The 16,797-nt window shown below is 44.8% G+C and overlaps 1 protein-coding gene across 10 annotated transcripts in view; it reads right to left on the reverse strand.

Annotated features, from left to right (window-relative positions):
• KTN1 (kinectin 1) overlaps positions 1-16,797 on the reverse strand; it is a 74,375-nt gene that overhangs the window by 41,929 nt on the left and 15,649 nt on the right. For 8 of the 10 annotated variants that reach the window (XM_015631393.3, XM_015631401.3, XM_015631394.3 and 5 more), the window contains exons 2-6: positions 9,455-10,011; positions 7,721-7,858; positions 5,172-5,339; positions 2,784-2,914; positions 277-393 (exon numbers count right to left, since the gene is read on the reverse strand). In XM_015631393.3, coding sequence (XP_015486879.1) covers positions 277-393; positions 2,784-2,914; positions 5,172-5,339; positions 7,721-7,858; positions 9,455-9,977 — 1,077 coding nt within the window. In that variant the 5' untranslated portion in view covers positions 9,978-10,011. The remainder of the gene's footprint in view (positions 1-276; positions 394-2,783; positions 2,915-5,171; positions 5,340-7,720; positions 7,859-9,454; positions 10,012-16,797) is intronic. The other 2 variants (XM_015631398.3, XM_015631392.3) reach the window with 2 other exon arrangements.

Genomic DNA, 16,797 nt, shown 5'->3' on the forward strand with positions numbered 1-16,797 from the left:
CCACAGAACAGACTCACAGTGGTGAAGGAAGTGTTTTTAAAGTAACCATTTGAAAAGAAAAACAGGCTGAGCTTACAAATCTCAGTAAATTAACTCCCTGGAAAAACTACTGGAAAGTAACTGCATAAATACATTGTAAAACCAAACGTAGCGTCTTGGTAAGCTTTTTCAGTAAAAATATTCCACCTTTTGGCTTATACTAAGCTCAGCATTTGCTGGCTGCTAGTCCTGCAAACCCCTGCTCCTCTCCATACCCATGAACACCTCAATACTTACCTGGGAGAGCTGCTTGCACTGCTCCTTTGCAACAGCTGCTTCCTCCTTCACCGCTGTGAGCATCTTCTCCTTGTCCTGGAGCTGGTGCAGAGCTGCAGCCATCTCAGCCTTGTTGGCCTGCAGCAGGATGACACAAAAACAACCACAAGTAGTGCCACAGCACACTAAAAGGCAGGAGAGCAAACCTTAGAGGAGGGAACACCCCCTCCTGCCCCCAAATTTTCCATCTGCACGGTGCACTGGTACCCAGTTCTGCCGCTAATGGATCCTGTTTCACCAGACAAAGAAATGCATTTTCAAAGCATGGGAACCAATTAAGGGGGTAAATGGACTCTTAAGATGCTTCCCATTGGAAGAGAGATGCTGTGGTGGCAGTGGAGAAAACAAAGAACAGCCATTAAGAGAAATAATGGGAAAAGATGCAGAGATGCTGAATCAGTCAATAGCTGTGGCTGGAAAGATTTCCAAAATCAACTGGTCCAGCCCACGCTCCAAGCAGGTATAATCTAACAAATGTAATTGCTTGAAGTATCTCACCACAAAGGGAAAAGGAAACTGATCTGGTGTCTCCTTCCACTTCCCAGGAGAGCCTCCAGCTGATGTAATTACATTTCTGCTGGCACACTGACACAAAGCTTCAGAGATACTCGGGGGAATAGACCTAGAAGAACAATCCCCATGGTCCTGCTACTTGCATACTGCTCCTACAAATTAAATAAATGTAATAAAGAGCACAAATTCTATGTGTTTGTGCTCAGATTTGACTCAGTGAAGTGTGATGGTTGCCCAGAGTGGTTGTGCAGTCTCAGCCCATGAAGGTTTCAAGCCCTGAGCAGCCTGTGCTGACCTCAGAGCTGGTGCTGCTTTGAGGAAAAGGCTGGACTACTTGGACTTCACTCACTGAAGTCTGAAAACTGAAGAAGGACAGAAGTGCCAGTTCCATAAAAGGACCCTGAATTTGTTTGGAAATTCTCCTTTAGTGGTAATGTGCATGCCTGCAGTGCAAACACACCATCAATGACTTAAATGAGCTACAAGAGAGAACATGATTCACACTCTCACCTACAGAAACCTACATTCTGTTGTTGTATACAATCCCAAGAACTCGTTTTCATCCTAAAGGTTCAGCTTTAACACCAAACCTTCCTTTAAAAGAAAAAAAAAAGCCACAGTAAGCAGGGTGGCTGCTCAACAGGCAACACCATTCCAAGGGTAGCACTACTGGCTTTTGTCCTTGGAGATTTTCAAGATGCAACTGGGCAAATCCCTGAGCAATTTGCTCAGAATTCAGTGTTGGATCTGTTCTGAACAGGCTGCTAGACTGCACAGCATCCTGAAGGCCCTCCCAGCCCAAACTGTGTTGTTGTGCTGATATATTGCATTAACTGGACTGAGACACAGCCAGTTCTGCATTTCTGCTCTGGGACCGTGTCTGCAGCGGAACACAGGATTGCAAGAGCTCAAGTGTGACACACGGGATGTGACAAGCACAGAGTGACACCCACAGTGAGTCATGGCAGGGAGGAGTAGGTGTGTGCCCAGCAACGGGACGAGAAGCAATGACCACAGACTAAAACACAAGTTTCACCTCAGCATGAGGAAGAGCTGCTTTCCCTAGAGGATGGCAGAGACCTGGAACAGCTGCCCAGGGAAGGGGTGGAGTTTCCCTCTCTGGAGACATTCCAAATCTACCTAGAAACATTCCTGTGTCACCTGTTACAGGTGACCCTGCCTTGGCCAGGGGCTTGGGCTGGATGTCTTCCAGAGCTTCCTTCCACCCCCAAGGACTGTGTGATTCTGTACTGGTAAGATATTGGTGGACACCATTCTCTTCTCTTGACTACAAGAATTAAAAAGAAATGCCAAGCACTGGCACAGGTTGCTCAGAGGGGTCTTGCAGTCCCATTCCCTGAAGGCTTCAAGATATCCAGACTGGATAAAGCCCTGAGCATCATGGGCTGACCTCAGAGCTGGTCTTGCTTTAGGTAAGAGGCTGGACTCCAAACCCCTTGAGATCCCTTCCAAACCTGGACTGCCCTACAACACTATGAAAAATATCCAAAGGAGTCCAACTACATTCTATAGCCTTGCAAAACATAGAGTTAGCTGATCTAGTGCACAGCCACAGCAGCTTGTTCTGAATTCCTCCCACAGCTTATCCTATTTACACATTTGGGAAAGATCACTCCCAAAAGCCAGCGGCCATCCTTCCCTGTGCCAACAGACACGCGTCAGCAGCAGCATTCCTGCTTTATTCCTTCTTCTCCATAGCCATGCCTGCTCTTTCCAAGTGGCCAGAGCCACTCCTGGCGTGGCAGATGGCAGCACAAAGGCATCTGACAGCTCATTCCTGCATGCAAGGCAAGCACAGAGCAGCTGGAGAGAGTCTTCCAAAGACAGACTGCCCAGATCACAACAACACTGACAGAGCTAATCTGACAGCACCTCTTCCAGTTTCTGTTTGTTCAGTAAGTTTTGTCTTCCCACCACACTCCACAGTCATTCACCTTTTGCAAGAAATCGTGAATTGCACCGGATTTTTCCTTTAACACCTCCACTACACAACGGGCCTCGTCTTCAGAGAAGATCATGTTCTTCATGGATGTTACAAAATCCTTGAATTTTACTTCAGCATTCTCTGCAACACAGAAGGGAGGATTTATTTACTTTGGACTCTGTACAGAATTATTTATTTTGCCTTGAAACAGCATGTGATGTGGTATAATTATGCATTATATTTAATTCCAGTCTGAAATGCCAAGAAGCAAGAGGTCATGAACATTCAGCAAAAACAACATCTCTCCAATTTAAACCAGATAACAATCTGCCAGCTGATAATTTTGGGAAAAGAGAAAATCCCACCACTTTGTTTGCACAGTTGGGAACGTTTATAGTGTTGCTAGCAAGAAGACAAAGCATAACACAGATTTTGGAAGAAACAAATAGCATAAATGTGAAAAACTGAAAAGTCCTTTCCAGTGTATCATGACAATAATTTAAAGTGAGTTCTCAATTTGGAGGACAGCCTGGCTGCACAAGCAATATGCACATGACAAGTTAATTAATTTAAAAACTGGCACATTTTTGATTACAATATATGGAAGACAAAAATATTAACTTCCAAATTTAGACTGAAGGAACTGCTGCAAGAAGAGTTCAGCAGTAGGAAGATGAAATCAGTAAGATCCCCCTTAATGGCTGACCAAGTGTTTAAAAAGACACACACGAGGAAAGACAATTCAGCTGAACTATTCTCTAACAATAAACACTGCTCACAAACTGGCTGCACATAGACAGGTCATTAGGTGGCCCCCTGACTCCAGGAAATAGGAGCACAAGACCAAGGCACCCTGTATACCTGTCCAATATTCACCAGTGCCCAAAAGTATGTGAAGGGATGGGAAGAATTTAAAAAAGCACAAGCTTAGAAGTGATGCTTGGTCAGAAGTTATCCCATAGATCATGGAGACAGGTCTGGGTTTCTCACCACAGGTGCTAAACATGCCCCTGAAATCAAGTTACACATCCAACCCAAAGAACTGTCTGAGAAATAAATGAAGAAAAAGAAGCAGCAGTGACACTGTGACCTAAAAGAAATTATCAAGCATAAAATCACTGAATGACAGAGCATGGGGAGGGAGTGCTGAGGAATTTTAGCACACTCTCTCCTAGTCCTAAATCCAACTTAGTCTTCACTTCAGCTCACATCAGTGCTGCATTGACATCATTACCAGGAATATGCCAATATTCTGAAACCACAGCCCAGTGAGCTGGGAACTGATCACAGCCGGGGCAGGACCTGCCCCTGTGCTCCCTGAAGGCACAGAGACCTTGCCCTTGCATCCAAGGAGCTTACAATTAGAGCAGGGAAAGACTTCTATATCGGGAGGGCAAATCCCAGCTGACACAGGAGAATTAGGAGTTCATGGAGAAGGTCACAGCGTGCCGAGGAAATGAGAAGGGACGGGCGCACGTGAGGGGCTTTGATGCTGCAGGACAGGAACGTGCAGCCACTGAGCCAGAAGCACAAGAGGAGCCTTGGGAATGTGGGAATCCAATTAAAGAGCTGCCAGGAAGCTTTTGAGGGGGCATTTTAGAAGACAAGACTAAAAAGAGAGGTTCCAAAGAGTGAAGGGAGTGACCAGACAATGCTGAAAAATCAGCCTGCTGCCCAAACCTGAGCTGGTACCACTGCTCAGTCACCTGGTTTCTCTCTGACTGCTCACAAATTTGAGGTCTCACCTCATGGATCAGAAAGTGTGTTAGGCTTTGAGATGGGCAGAGGCCTATTTAAAGCTTCAGGGTGGAACACAATGCTCATTAATCACTCCAGGCATTTGTGGGAGAGTATGAAGGAAGTTTCCCTGTCCCAACCAATTCCAGCTGCACTGAAGGGAAAATTCAGAGTCTCCCTGGAAATTGCCAGACTCTCTCCACTGACAATCTGCATCAGGTCACTCTGTATTGCACTGGGTCAGCCTCAGATAGCTCCATCAACAGCCCTGGAGCATGCAGGCTGCCCTTCAGCCCCCAGCAGAGCCCAAGAGCTTGTGATGAACGCCCTTGGGTTTGGCATCCATCCCTGTGAGCAATGTCTGAACTCTCCACTGTGAACTCCCTTGCTGCATCTGTGTGGTCTGTGATCACCCCTTTGCTCACTGGGGACACAAAAGCTCAGTCAGAGCTGAAAGGATTCAGATGGCACAGAGCCCTTTCCACAGTGCCAAAGACAAGGCAGAAATGAGCACACACAAGAAGAGCATCCTGCAGCCACAAACGTTTTCTTCAAATCCCTTCCTCACATTACATCAGAGGATCTCCCTCCCCACACATCTTCTCTGTTGGAGTTTGCAAGCAGGCTGTGCCAGAAACAGACTGAATTATCAGTTTCTTACCTTTATCTGTTTCATTCTTCAGTTTCTTGCCACTGCTCTTCTGGATGCCCTCATTCACATTGTGTTTTACAACTTCAACCGGCTCACGCTTTTCCAAAGTGCCTGAGTCAGAATTATCCATCAAAGGAATATAAGTAGTTGCTTGAATAAGAGGTTCATCCACCAAAACTGTAATCATAAGTCCACAGGATGGGTTAAAGCTTTGTAATAATTGACACCAGTATTTTTAGAGAAGGTGCCTAATATATTAAGAGTTTAAGTAAAGCATCTCTAACCTCAATAGTTAATTATACTCTCCATTTCTATTATCCTTCACAGTTTAACTCATTAAAGCTCTTCAGGTAAGTCCATCAAATAAAGGTCTCTAATGCATAGTAATTTAATAGCTTCAATTAAATTTCTACTTCCAAAGCTGTCTTTTAGCATTTTAACAAGAGGAAGAGAAGAACCTTTACCTATGACTTTCATTTCACATTAGTAACAAAGTTGCTCACGGCATCAATGAGATGATTTTACTTGTGGCTGTGCAGGAAATCATTCAGCATCCCTAAACCATGAGTACAGCTTTTTGTTCCTATTCTGTTAAAAGCTGGTACTTCACTGCCAGCATTTCCATGGATTACATCACCTGTGAACTCAACCACTTAGGCAGAAGACTCAGCAGGGGCAGCAATCGAGCTTATTTTGCATGCAGACCCCACTGCACTTAATGAAGATCTCTCATCTGTCAGAGCAGGCTTTGGGCATCATTAACACACAGAGAGGTACCCAGAGGTACTGCCTGAGCCCAGATCTCCACTCCCACCCCTCTGCATCACCCTGGTGAGGAGCAGCCTCTGCCCAAACAGCAGGTGAGGGGAGAGCAGGAGTGACAGACCTGGGGCAGGATGCACAGCCAGAGCTGCAGCTGCTGCTTGCCCAGCTCCTGCTCCACACTGCCTGCAGGATGCCAAAGGCTGTGCATGGCCCAGCAGGCAAATCACTGCTCCAGCCAGCCCAGACTGCAGAGCTGATGGACAACAGATGCCAGGCAGCAGCACAGAGAGAAGGGGAATTGGGTGGGATGCAGGGTTTTGGGCATCAGTGCAAAACAAGTATGCACTCCTGGCTGCCAGAGAGCCAGTTATGAAACACTCTCAAATTCTGGCTGCTGTTAAAGGAGGAGAATAGGCCAGATGGACCTTTTTGTGTCACCTGGTGTCTCTCCACTTAAGCAGCCAGCAAACACCTGCAGGTACACTGTAAGCTTAGAAGAGAAGAGAGCTCTCCTCTAGCAGAAACAACCACCAGCTACTCCAGCTGCTCTCCTCATATTTTCCCTTCCTCTCCTTATGAACTTCCCCTCCTTTCAAAACCTTTTTAGTATCAATGAGGCATTTTGCAGTGTGAAATCACCACAGTCATATCTTGGCTAATCCTGGTGTCCACCACAGCTCATTTTTACTGTGTCATTTTGGAGAGGTGGTTTGAAAAGTAAACAGTTTGCACTGAAATAATGCATGAGCTATTGCCCTGTAGCACTGACAGCTCAGCTTTGCTACTGGCTAAGCTGGTACTGACATTAATTGCCACGTACAGACAAGTTTGCAGCCCCTAAAAAAGTGCAATACACCCACTTCCATCAGGAAAAGCACAAGAACATCCATAAAAAGTGATCACATCCTGAGTTCCCCAGCAGCAGGCTTTTTCCAGGAATCATTTAGGAGTTTTTCAGTTATACAGGAGCCCTACAGCACTTTTAACTCCATGCTGGACAGAACAGTGCCCACAATAGATCTGCACCTGATAACCAGACCAAAGTATAAAAGGAACAGTGGGCAACAGTGTCTCCTCCAGGAGCAGCCCATCAGCTTCCAACTTCATAGCTGCCCCAGCAGGGAAGAGTTTTGAGAAGCTAACAAGGTGGCCTCACAGAACTTCATGGTCACACTGTGTCCAAAAGCCAGACACAACAGCACTCATTGTAAAAAATCTAAAAAAATAAAAAAAAAATTAGAAAAACACACACACACACACAGAGGCACAGTGAGCCAAGAGGACACAAGAAGCAGCATCTTGGCAGAGAACAAGGGATGACGAACAGTGAAGGCCTTGACAGCAAAGATGAACAGTTTATGTTGGAGCAAGAGCCAGCCAACAAAAGGACAATAAGAGAGGAATGTGGTCAAAGCAACTGGCTGAAAAAACTGCAATCTTGTTTGGGGCAGATGACTGCAGCACTTCCAGACATGCCTTGCTCAGAGCAACTTAGAGCCTGCTCAGCTCAGACTCTAAATCTGCACATTCCTCCTCGTTCAAGCATGGATGTTTGGATCCAAGAGAGCTCAGAAAGGTTCACAACATTCATTATCCCATGATACCAGATGTTCATAAAATTTAACAGGATCTCAGGCTCAGCAATCTTTCCTTCCTGGAATTCCTGCTTTTTCAAATCAGAAGAGTTACTATTCCACGAGTTCTTTTTCCAAAGGAAGAGAAGCTAAAGGATGGATGGCAAGAAAGTTTAACAGTCAGGTTTATCTGAGCAATGTCACACACTGAATTCTCACCATTATCAACTTTCTGCTTCTTTGCAGAGACCTTCTTCTTCCCTGACACATTTTCTTGCTTTATCTCCTGGTGGAGCAGCACTGGTTCTTGCTTTTTGGCAGGAGATACAACAGAATCAGTCTTACTATCTTGATCATCTGCAACAAACAATTAAGACAATATATGCTCTTCTGTATATTCTCAGCATTACTTTTCAATCAGCAGATCTATCATAACCAAATTCTCAACTCACAGGAAAACAAACTCACATCTTTTAAGTCAGAAACACAAATTTATCCACATCTGCATTCACACACAGACTCACACAATTCCCAGATCAGGTGAGACCCCAAAGCAACAGGAAGGTTTAGCAGAATCAAGAGCCACAGCACCCAGTGATTTTTAAGACAGGAATCTCATGTGCAAGCAGAACACACAGCAAGGAACAGTTTAACAACTCCAATCCAGATTTCACTGTGACAGAGCAGACAGCACACATTACCCATATTAATTTCTTATTTACAAGTGTATTTTCCCCTCCATGAACCCACTTGGGCACTTTAAACACACATCCCCAATAGCTACTGGGACTGTGAGAAGCAGAAAATAAGTGTTTCCCATTAGGGAACTGTTCTTTTTGAAAGCAGTTTCTAGTGATAAATTTTTTTTATCATTTTGGACAGCCTGTGCTATATTAAGATTCTTGTCAGAGCTGACACGCACAGCACAGGGCTCTGGTGTCAGCTCCTGTAATCAAGGATAAGAGTTCATTGTGGCTGCCCTCAGAACTGTGCTTGCAGACCACATTTTAACTGTGCCACAGAGATTTTCAGAGAACACCCACAAACAAGATTGGATACTTTCTCTGTTGGTAGTGGGTGGGTCTTTTTTCCTCCAGCTTTTTTTTCAGAAAAAGAAAAAAATCTACCCACATCAAGCAGCAATGTCATTCATTTTCCTCACTCCCTGTGCAGACCTGCTGTCCCTGCACCTCACAAGGAGATCTGCAAATATCTTTGGTTTCATTTATTTCTAGAACTGGGTATTTTTATTCTTTTTTCACTTCTATTCCTGGTCAAGATAACCACACTGTGACATGTCAGCTGTTGAGGATACGGTCAGGACAGTCAGAAGTGATTCTGATGAGTTTCTGGTCTGTTCTAGGTTGGAAATTTCAGTCACAACAGCCAGATCAGTTTTAGCATCAGTTCCATTCAGTTAAAGAGGTGTAGCAGGTGGGCAGCAATGAATCAACCACTAATCCATGAATCAGCCACCAAACACCTCTCTGTGCATTAAGCCTGCACTTAAACAGTAATTTATTTTGCAGACTGCTATGAGGTTTCTTGAGATGCCCTCCTTTATCAGAGCAACCACTCTTAGGACTCCACTTTTTCACAGCCTGGCTCAGAATGCACACAGCAAAAACATCGACTGACTTCTCTCAGGTAATCAAAATTTTGATTGAGAGCAAAGCAGCCAAACCACAGAGCAAAGCAGAGGAACAAGCTACTCTGTTTCACTTCATCTTTAGTAGAAGAAAGCAAGGACGGGAGGAGGAAAACCAGAGCACTGCTGCCAGATGAAAAACAAGGAGGAAAAAAGCAATAGCTGGTAAAAAAAGGAAAAGGTTAGAAGGGAGCTTTGCCCCGTAGAGATCAGGCAGAACAGTTGTGAGAGACACTCTGTGGCCTTGCAAAAAGCAGAACACGATTTTGGCGTTCTGTGCAAGAAGCATATGCAACATCAGATACCCATTCCATTTTTCTGCTTCTTCTGCCCAGGCTTCTTCTTAGCTGCTGTTGGTTCAGATGGTGGAGTGGGCTGTTTTGTAACAGGGACTGGATCTACTTTCTTGCCTGAAGACTTGGATCCTTCCGAGTCCTTAGTTACGTGATCATCTTGGTTGGCCTTGGGCTTCTTCTCCTTCTTCTTGCGCTCCCTGACGCCGGCGGAGGCCTCGGTGACGCCCGAGGGGACGGCAGTGACGTGTTCTTCATCCGTGCTCAGGGCATCAGACAGCTTAAAGTCCCGAGGGGCGCTTTCAGAGTCAGACTCGTGGATGTTCCCGTTCTGAGCCTCTTTCTTCTTGTTCTTCTTCTTCTCGGTTTTCTTTTTGTCGGCCTTGGTAGGAGGGAACTTTAGGTCCCGTTTCTGTTTGGCGAGGACTTCATCGTATAAAGTCTCTTTCATGAAAAGCCAGAAGAAGAGGAAGATGACTGTAATAACCACAGAAGGAATGAGGATGATGAAGTAGGTAGACTCGTAAAACTCCATTGTGCTTTTTCTTAGCTATGATTTCTTAAAAAACCTATAGGAGAAAAGAAAGGAAAAAAGAAGAAAAATTAGGTTTTGAACAGGTTTTCCCTCAGTGTTATTTCCTCCACCAATTACAATAATAAAAAAAGAATTCTCATCGTTATAGAGTAGCCTCAAAGGAGTTTTAATAAAATTACCAAACTATATCAACCAGGGAACAGCTTCAAAGTTGCTGGCTTGGATAGGAAGAAGTGCAATTTGCCAGACTGCTGATCTGAGGAGAGAATAATTCCCTTCCCTTGCTTTTCTTCATCTTCCTCACTCTTTCTTCCCACATGACTATCACAAAGTTAAAACTTTTGATTTCAGAAATACATGTGTCAGCACTTCCAGAGGCTGTGAAACAAGGACCAGTACATGCAAAACACCACTTTTATTTTTATTTTTTTCTTACATAAATCAGACATAATGAATTTAGATTCTTATCCTGGCAAGTAGAAGTTAAATTTCACCTTCCCTTTCTTCCCAGATTTATGTCAGAAGTGGAATGAGGAGAAGACAGGAGAGAGTTCTGAATTTTAGTTGACCATAAACAATCAGGTGTTTTCAAAACTGCTTTTTGAAGCCTAAAATCCAGCTTTACACTCACGAAAATTCCATACATTTATGGGGGAACAGGGAGATCTGTTACTTATTTTGAACATGTGATGGTATAAAACTTCCAAGGCACTTATACAGACCAGATTCCAGAATAATTTGCTGAAAAAAATATTTTTGTCCCAAACATTTTATTTATTTTCTTTTTCAGAAATCAGGAACCACAGTTAAAAAAAGTCAGAACAACATTAAAAAAAAACTAACTTTGGAGTCAAAACAAGCCAGATTTTCCCATTTCACAACTAATTGCTATGAACAGACCTGGATTTTTTGCAGGAAGAATCCAAATCTTCTCCAGACTGTTTGTTCCAAGAAGGAAAATAAACCCAAAAAAACCCAACCACCACCTAATATTGAAAAAAAAAAAAAAATCCAGACATAATCCAAACTAATTAGGCAATTCCCAATCCACCAACTCAGTTTAAACCCCATCATGGGAAGCACATGCCACAACTACATTTTCCTTTACACAAGAAAAAATGACTCTTCAACTCGAGTATCCCTGGGGACACCCATCCTCTTGGGAATGCAAGGCAAGGGATTCAAGCCAGGTTGCTCAGAATATTTTTACTGCTGCTTGAAAAATGAAAACAGATGTGCCTACTGAGGGCACAGGGAATAAAGTCCATGGAGAAGCTGCGTGGTGCAGGGAGAGGACAGACTCTCCTTGCCTCTGGGCAGAAGATTTTACTCATTTGAAGTTGTTTTAACTCAATTCCTGAGTCTTTTGGAAGCTGCTATCACCAAGTGGGTTGTGCCATCCTGCCACACTGCAGAGAGCTCGGTGTGGAGTCTGGCACTGGCTCAAGAGGGAATAGTTGTTACATAGAATAATTTCTGGACAGAGAGGAGTTACTGTGATAATATATTTGTACAGTGCATTGAGCAGCACAGAAAGCAAGGCTTGGGAACTCTAATTTGGATATTAAGTTATCCAAATAAAAGACTAACACTTCAATACACTAATTATTCATCAGTTGTCTTAACATTAAGTCTCCTCCCAGTTTGTATTTATTTTCTGCAATGCACACAGCTCACTGAAAATTACAGGGTCTAAAATTACATCCAGCACAGAAAGTTTTGGGAGGGCTGAGAGGGAAGAAAAGCTTGTCTTTTCAGAGAGAAAAAGCACAGATGCTCAAAACTAAGCTGGAGCTTTCAAAATTATTAATTACAGCTACTTGATAAACCCAGCTCCCTGCACTAAGTAATCTAATATTAGTCATCTCTTGAAGGAAGCAGATCTTGAAAATTTGTCTCAGCCAAAGTCAATATTGAATGCTTACGGTGAGGGGGGGGGGGAAGCTAATCCCCAAAGTAAATATGTAATTAAGCAGATTTTTCACAAGTGTAATTAAGTTGATCATTACAACACATGAGTGCAACAGTCGCAATGGCCGAGCAGGAGGAGCCCAGCAGAGCCCAGCTCATGACACCAGCACACAGCCAGCCATGAACTCATGGCATGGACACTCACACCCTGCCAGTCCCTGCACATTTCCCACATCTGACACCAGATGCTCAGGGCAAACCCCAGGCTCAGGGTAACATGTGCTGGTAAAGAGGTTCAAGGCTCGAGGGTCAGGAGGGCACCATGGCCATCGAGGCACGACCTCCTCCACAAAGTGATTGTTGCTCTGAGACCAGAGAGGAGAGACACACTTAAAGGCTACAGCTGTTTCCAGAGGAGCCATAAATACATAATTACAACAGCTAGTCCGGGTGGGGAAGGCGTGCTGGACTAGCTGAGGTCTGATCTCAGAGCTGGACAAGCTCTGCTGAGCCTCCATCCCCCCTCCCTGCATTTCACCAAAAACGGGATCATCTCCCAGATCTGGAGCATGACACTGCAGTGCTGAGTCCAGAGCATCCCCAGGCCCCAATCCTGCTCCTGTTCCCCTCCTGCTCATCAGAGCAAAGCCAAACACGAGCCACATGGACCTTTCCACCCCAAACACTGACCAGAGGAATGCAGATCTGATCTCTGAACTCCACACACCCAGTTTTTCACATGGAAGTACAGTTAAAAAAAAAACAAAACCCAAATCTAAATAAAAGTCTCTGGGTGTAACTAGAATTGATTAAGCATACAGGAACAGCAAGCCAAAGCTCTGCTCTGATGGTCATACATTAATTTCTCATCTGAGCCCAGCAAGAGTATTTAAAACTCACTCTAGGAGGTTCCCACTGCTGCTGGCTCTATGCAGAATGACAGAACAACATCCATCATACCACCCCCTGTCAAAATGTCTTTATAAAGTGGCATCCTTGCCATGGGGTAAATTGGCAGTGTTTTGGCTCACACACAGTTTCCAGTAGTCCTCTGACAATCTACAATTACTAAAACAGTTCCATCATTTCCATTTATATTTCTGTATTCCACTGACAAGCCATCTAGGAAGAAAAAGAATCAATCTATATGGGAAGAAAAATCCTATGCCGTGCAGAAAGAAATAGGATGAAGAAATTCAATCTATTAAAGCAGAAAAAAGCAAATGCTACACTGACACACCTTCACCTACCAGCTTAACTGCTTCACTTAGTTTTACCATCCTGGTTAAGAGAAACTCTCACAAAAAAAAAAGGCATTTCTCCTCCAGAAGTGCTGCAATGGGACTTTTAACACTTGCAGCTCCTTCAGAGAACTCTCCCCACCCACCCAAACCCACAATCCCAGGCAAGGCACTCCCAGTAGCAATCACATTGCTCTCCCTCTCCCTACAGATGGCACAGTGACTTCAACTGCATTTAAATTTCAAGGTATTTGGTTAAATACTCACCTTTCATTCTTATTTGATATTCAACCTGCTCTTGATCACGTTTCTTAGAGTCCAGCACCCGTGCCAGGCTCCCCCCTTGCAGACAGGCTCCTGTCTCACCCATAAATTCCAGACCTCACAACATCCCTTTAGTCATTCTGAAAAAGGGGAACAAGCTGCATCTGTCCCAGGCAGTGCACAGACCCAGTTACTGTTCCCATCCCGCCTTTAACAAAAGAATTGCACTTTTGTTCCCCGTGCCACAGAAAAATAACTATTTCTGAACTCCAGTGCGCTATTACTGCCTGCACCTGACTTCCCCTGCAGTTCAAGCTGCCCTGGATTTTCTAACCCACCCTCTGCCTTTTTGAATTTATATCTCAAGTTTCACTCTGTGAAGGTACCACATTTCACAGGATATTCATTCAGTTTAGGTCCAGGGGATTAACTTACATGAGAAGATAGAAATAAATTATAGCTCCATCTGGCTAATGAGTCACTCATAGCTTAGCCCCAGCACATGAGAAGCACGGCTTCTATAAATGCTTGGGTCCTAAAATGCACATAATCTCCAGGGATTTGTGCCTCTTTGAAAAACTAACATTAAAGGGGGGAAATACAGGTACCAAGGTGCCTTTTTTTAAATACTAAGGAGTTTAAGAGATACCACATATGATTTAGCTAAGGCAACAGCTCCTTTAATTGGGATATTTCCCTGGGATTTTCTCAAGCTGGCAAGCAGCTCACATCCAACAGCCACTAGGAACACAGCAAGAAGTCTCAGAGCAGTATCTGGATTCAATAAATTCCTCAAACAGATAGCACTGTTTTTCTTCTCCCTGATCTGCACACAGTTTGGAACACGCTCGTATCAGCCAGCTGCAAAGAGGATCCTCTTGAAAACAGCTTCATTCCCAAGCTCATCCTCCCTCAGAGCTTTTCCAGAGATTATGCCCAGCAACTTGGGCAACTAAACCCACATCTGCCACAGGCAAGGTCTGAAATTAAACAAGAAGTTCAGCTATTCCAAACTCATACAGCAAGAGCAACTCCATGACTTGTTCGTGAGTATTACCTGACTAAAGCACTGCTGGGCTCAAGCTCTAGGAATGGGGGGCTGCCAGAAAAACCTCAGAGTAGTTCATTTAACATCAGTGTTAGTACAGTGTGTGGGAAAACTGCAGAATTACAGCTTAGGCTGATTTAGTTTGGGGATTTTTAAGCAGCGCTGTGTGCTACTGAAAAAACAAGATGGGTTTTTCATGCCCCAAGATAAGACACAAAAGACAGCAGAGCTGCTGCGATGTGACACGAAAGAGCTGCTGGAGCAGGCAGGGATTTTAGCCCATCAAACTTGCTTGAGTTCATTAACACCTGGCTAACTTCAGCAGGTCAGCCTCACTGGGAAGGAAGTGTTCCCAAAAACACCCAGTCCAGACAACACCAACACTGAGCAGTTTTTTCACAGGATAATTAAGGTATTGCACATAAACCCCACCTGACACCTACGTAAAGAAAAGGCACAGCTTCCAGTAAGATCACACACAACCTTCTCACGGGTCACCTCTAAAATGGCACAGTTTGAAGTCATGCATGAGGCACTCAGCAGCCAGAAAAGCTGAAGGTCTAAATGGACCTGTGAGTTTTGATCCCAGTGGTGAATCAGAAAGTTACAGAAGAGAGTCATAGAATATTCTGAGGGACCCACAAGGATCAGAGTTTGACTCCAGGCCCTGCACAGGCACCCCAACAATCCCACCCTGTGCCTGAGAGCATCATCCAAACCCTCCTGGAGCTCTGGCAGCCTCAGGGCTGTCCCCATTCCCTGGGGAGCCTGGGCAGTGCTGGCACCCTCTGGGGAAGAATTTTTTTCTTGAAATCCAACCTAAACCTCCCCTGGCACAGCTCCAGCTGTTCCCTCAGGTCCTGTTGCTGGTCACCAGGGAGAAGAGATCAGCATTTCCCCTCCCCTTCCCCTTGTGAGGAAGCTGCAGACGAGGATGAAGGCTGTCCTCAGCCTCATCCCCTCCAGTCTGAATAAGCCAGGTGACCTCGGCCACTCCTCTCATGGCTTCCCCTCTAGACCCTTCACCACTTCCATGGGCCTTGGGTACTCTCCAATACCTTTTATAACCTCCTTATATTGTGGCATTCAAACTGCACACATTACTCAGGGTAAAATTTAACCTACATATTTGTATTTTTTTTAAAGAATATAATTTTAGTTTTTATAGTTCTATATCTGTATTTCCATGCTCAGTTTACACCAATCCTCCCAAACCCAAGACTGGAGGGGAAGCATAATAAACAGCATTTCAAGCTCTGAATTTTTCATTTCAATACTTGCCCTGACAGCATGATTTGTGCAGCCACAGGAGAAAGCTGCAGACACTCCAAAACACCAACTGAGCCATTCGGGTGCTAAAACTCCTCTTCCCAGGAAGGAGACCTGTTCAAGGGAAGCTCAACAGTGCTTGACACCCCCTCCAAGGTGCTGACAGCAAGAGCAGAGCAAAACTTGTCAATAAATCTTGCTCTCCACTTTATTACACTGATACAATTAAGCCATTTGCAGAGCACAAGCTCAGTACTTCAAATACCCTCTAGGTAAATATTTTCCATTCCAAACATGCCGCTGTTTGTACCATCTGTTGGGCTCTGTCTGCTCTCAGTCGCTTGATGTTAGTTAACACAGACAAGCTCTTTATTAAATTCCAGAAAGAGTAGCTTTGCTTCCACAAAAGCCTTTACTTTCTGAGGATTTTTTTACTACAGCTTCAGAGCAAACACCTGACAAAATGCAGCAGCAGCACCGAGAGGAAGCCGGGAGCGCAATACGGCTGCACCACCTTGCCACCAGTAGCAGCAGCAGATGTCCTTGATCTTGTCCCAGTGCCGGCAGTAGGGAGCACCCAGGTACCTCCACCAAAGCCTGGCTGTTTGGGCAAGTTCCTACAAGATAGTGCAGGGCAGGGATTCAGCAGGCAGCAGCTGACGCCCTGAAACCACCTGGGCTGTAGGATAGAGCCCAGAACTGGAATTAGCATCAGCGAAAGCGGAGCGAGCAGCCTCGCGTTTAGCCCGGGATAAACGTGCACACGCCTGCTGTTGGCACAGAGTGAGGAAAACCAGGCTCCACGTTCCTGCCTGGAAGCTCACACAAATATCCCCAAATTGCACAGACCCTGTCACAGCAGCTGTCACTGGGCTCAGCAAAGCATGGGCACAAATACACTGGTATCAGGAATAGTGTGGCAGCAGGACCAGGGCAGGGATTTTCCAGTCCTAGAGGCAGTTTTGGGCCCCTCAGGAAAATGAAGATGTTGAGGAGCTGGAGCTTGTCCAGAAAAGGGAACAGAGATGGAGAAGGGTTTGGAGCACCAGGGACAGCTGAGGGGGTTCAGCCTGAAGAAAAGAAGGCT

The sequence above is a fragment of the Parus major genome, chromosome 5 (assembly GCF_001522545.3).
Source record: "Parus major isolate Abel chromosome 5, Parus_major1.1, whole genome shotgun sequence".
Classification (NCBI taxonomy): Eukaryota; Metazoa; Chordata; class Aves; order Passeriformes; family Paridae; genus Parus; species Parus major.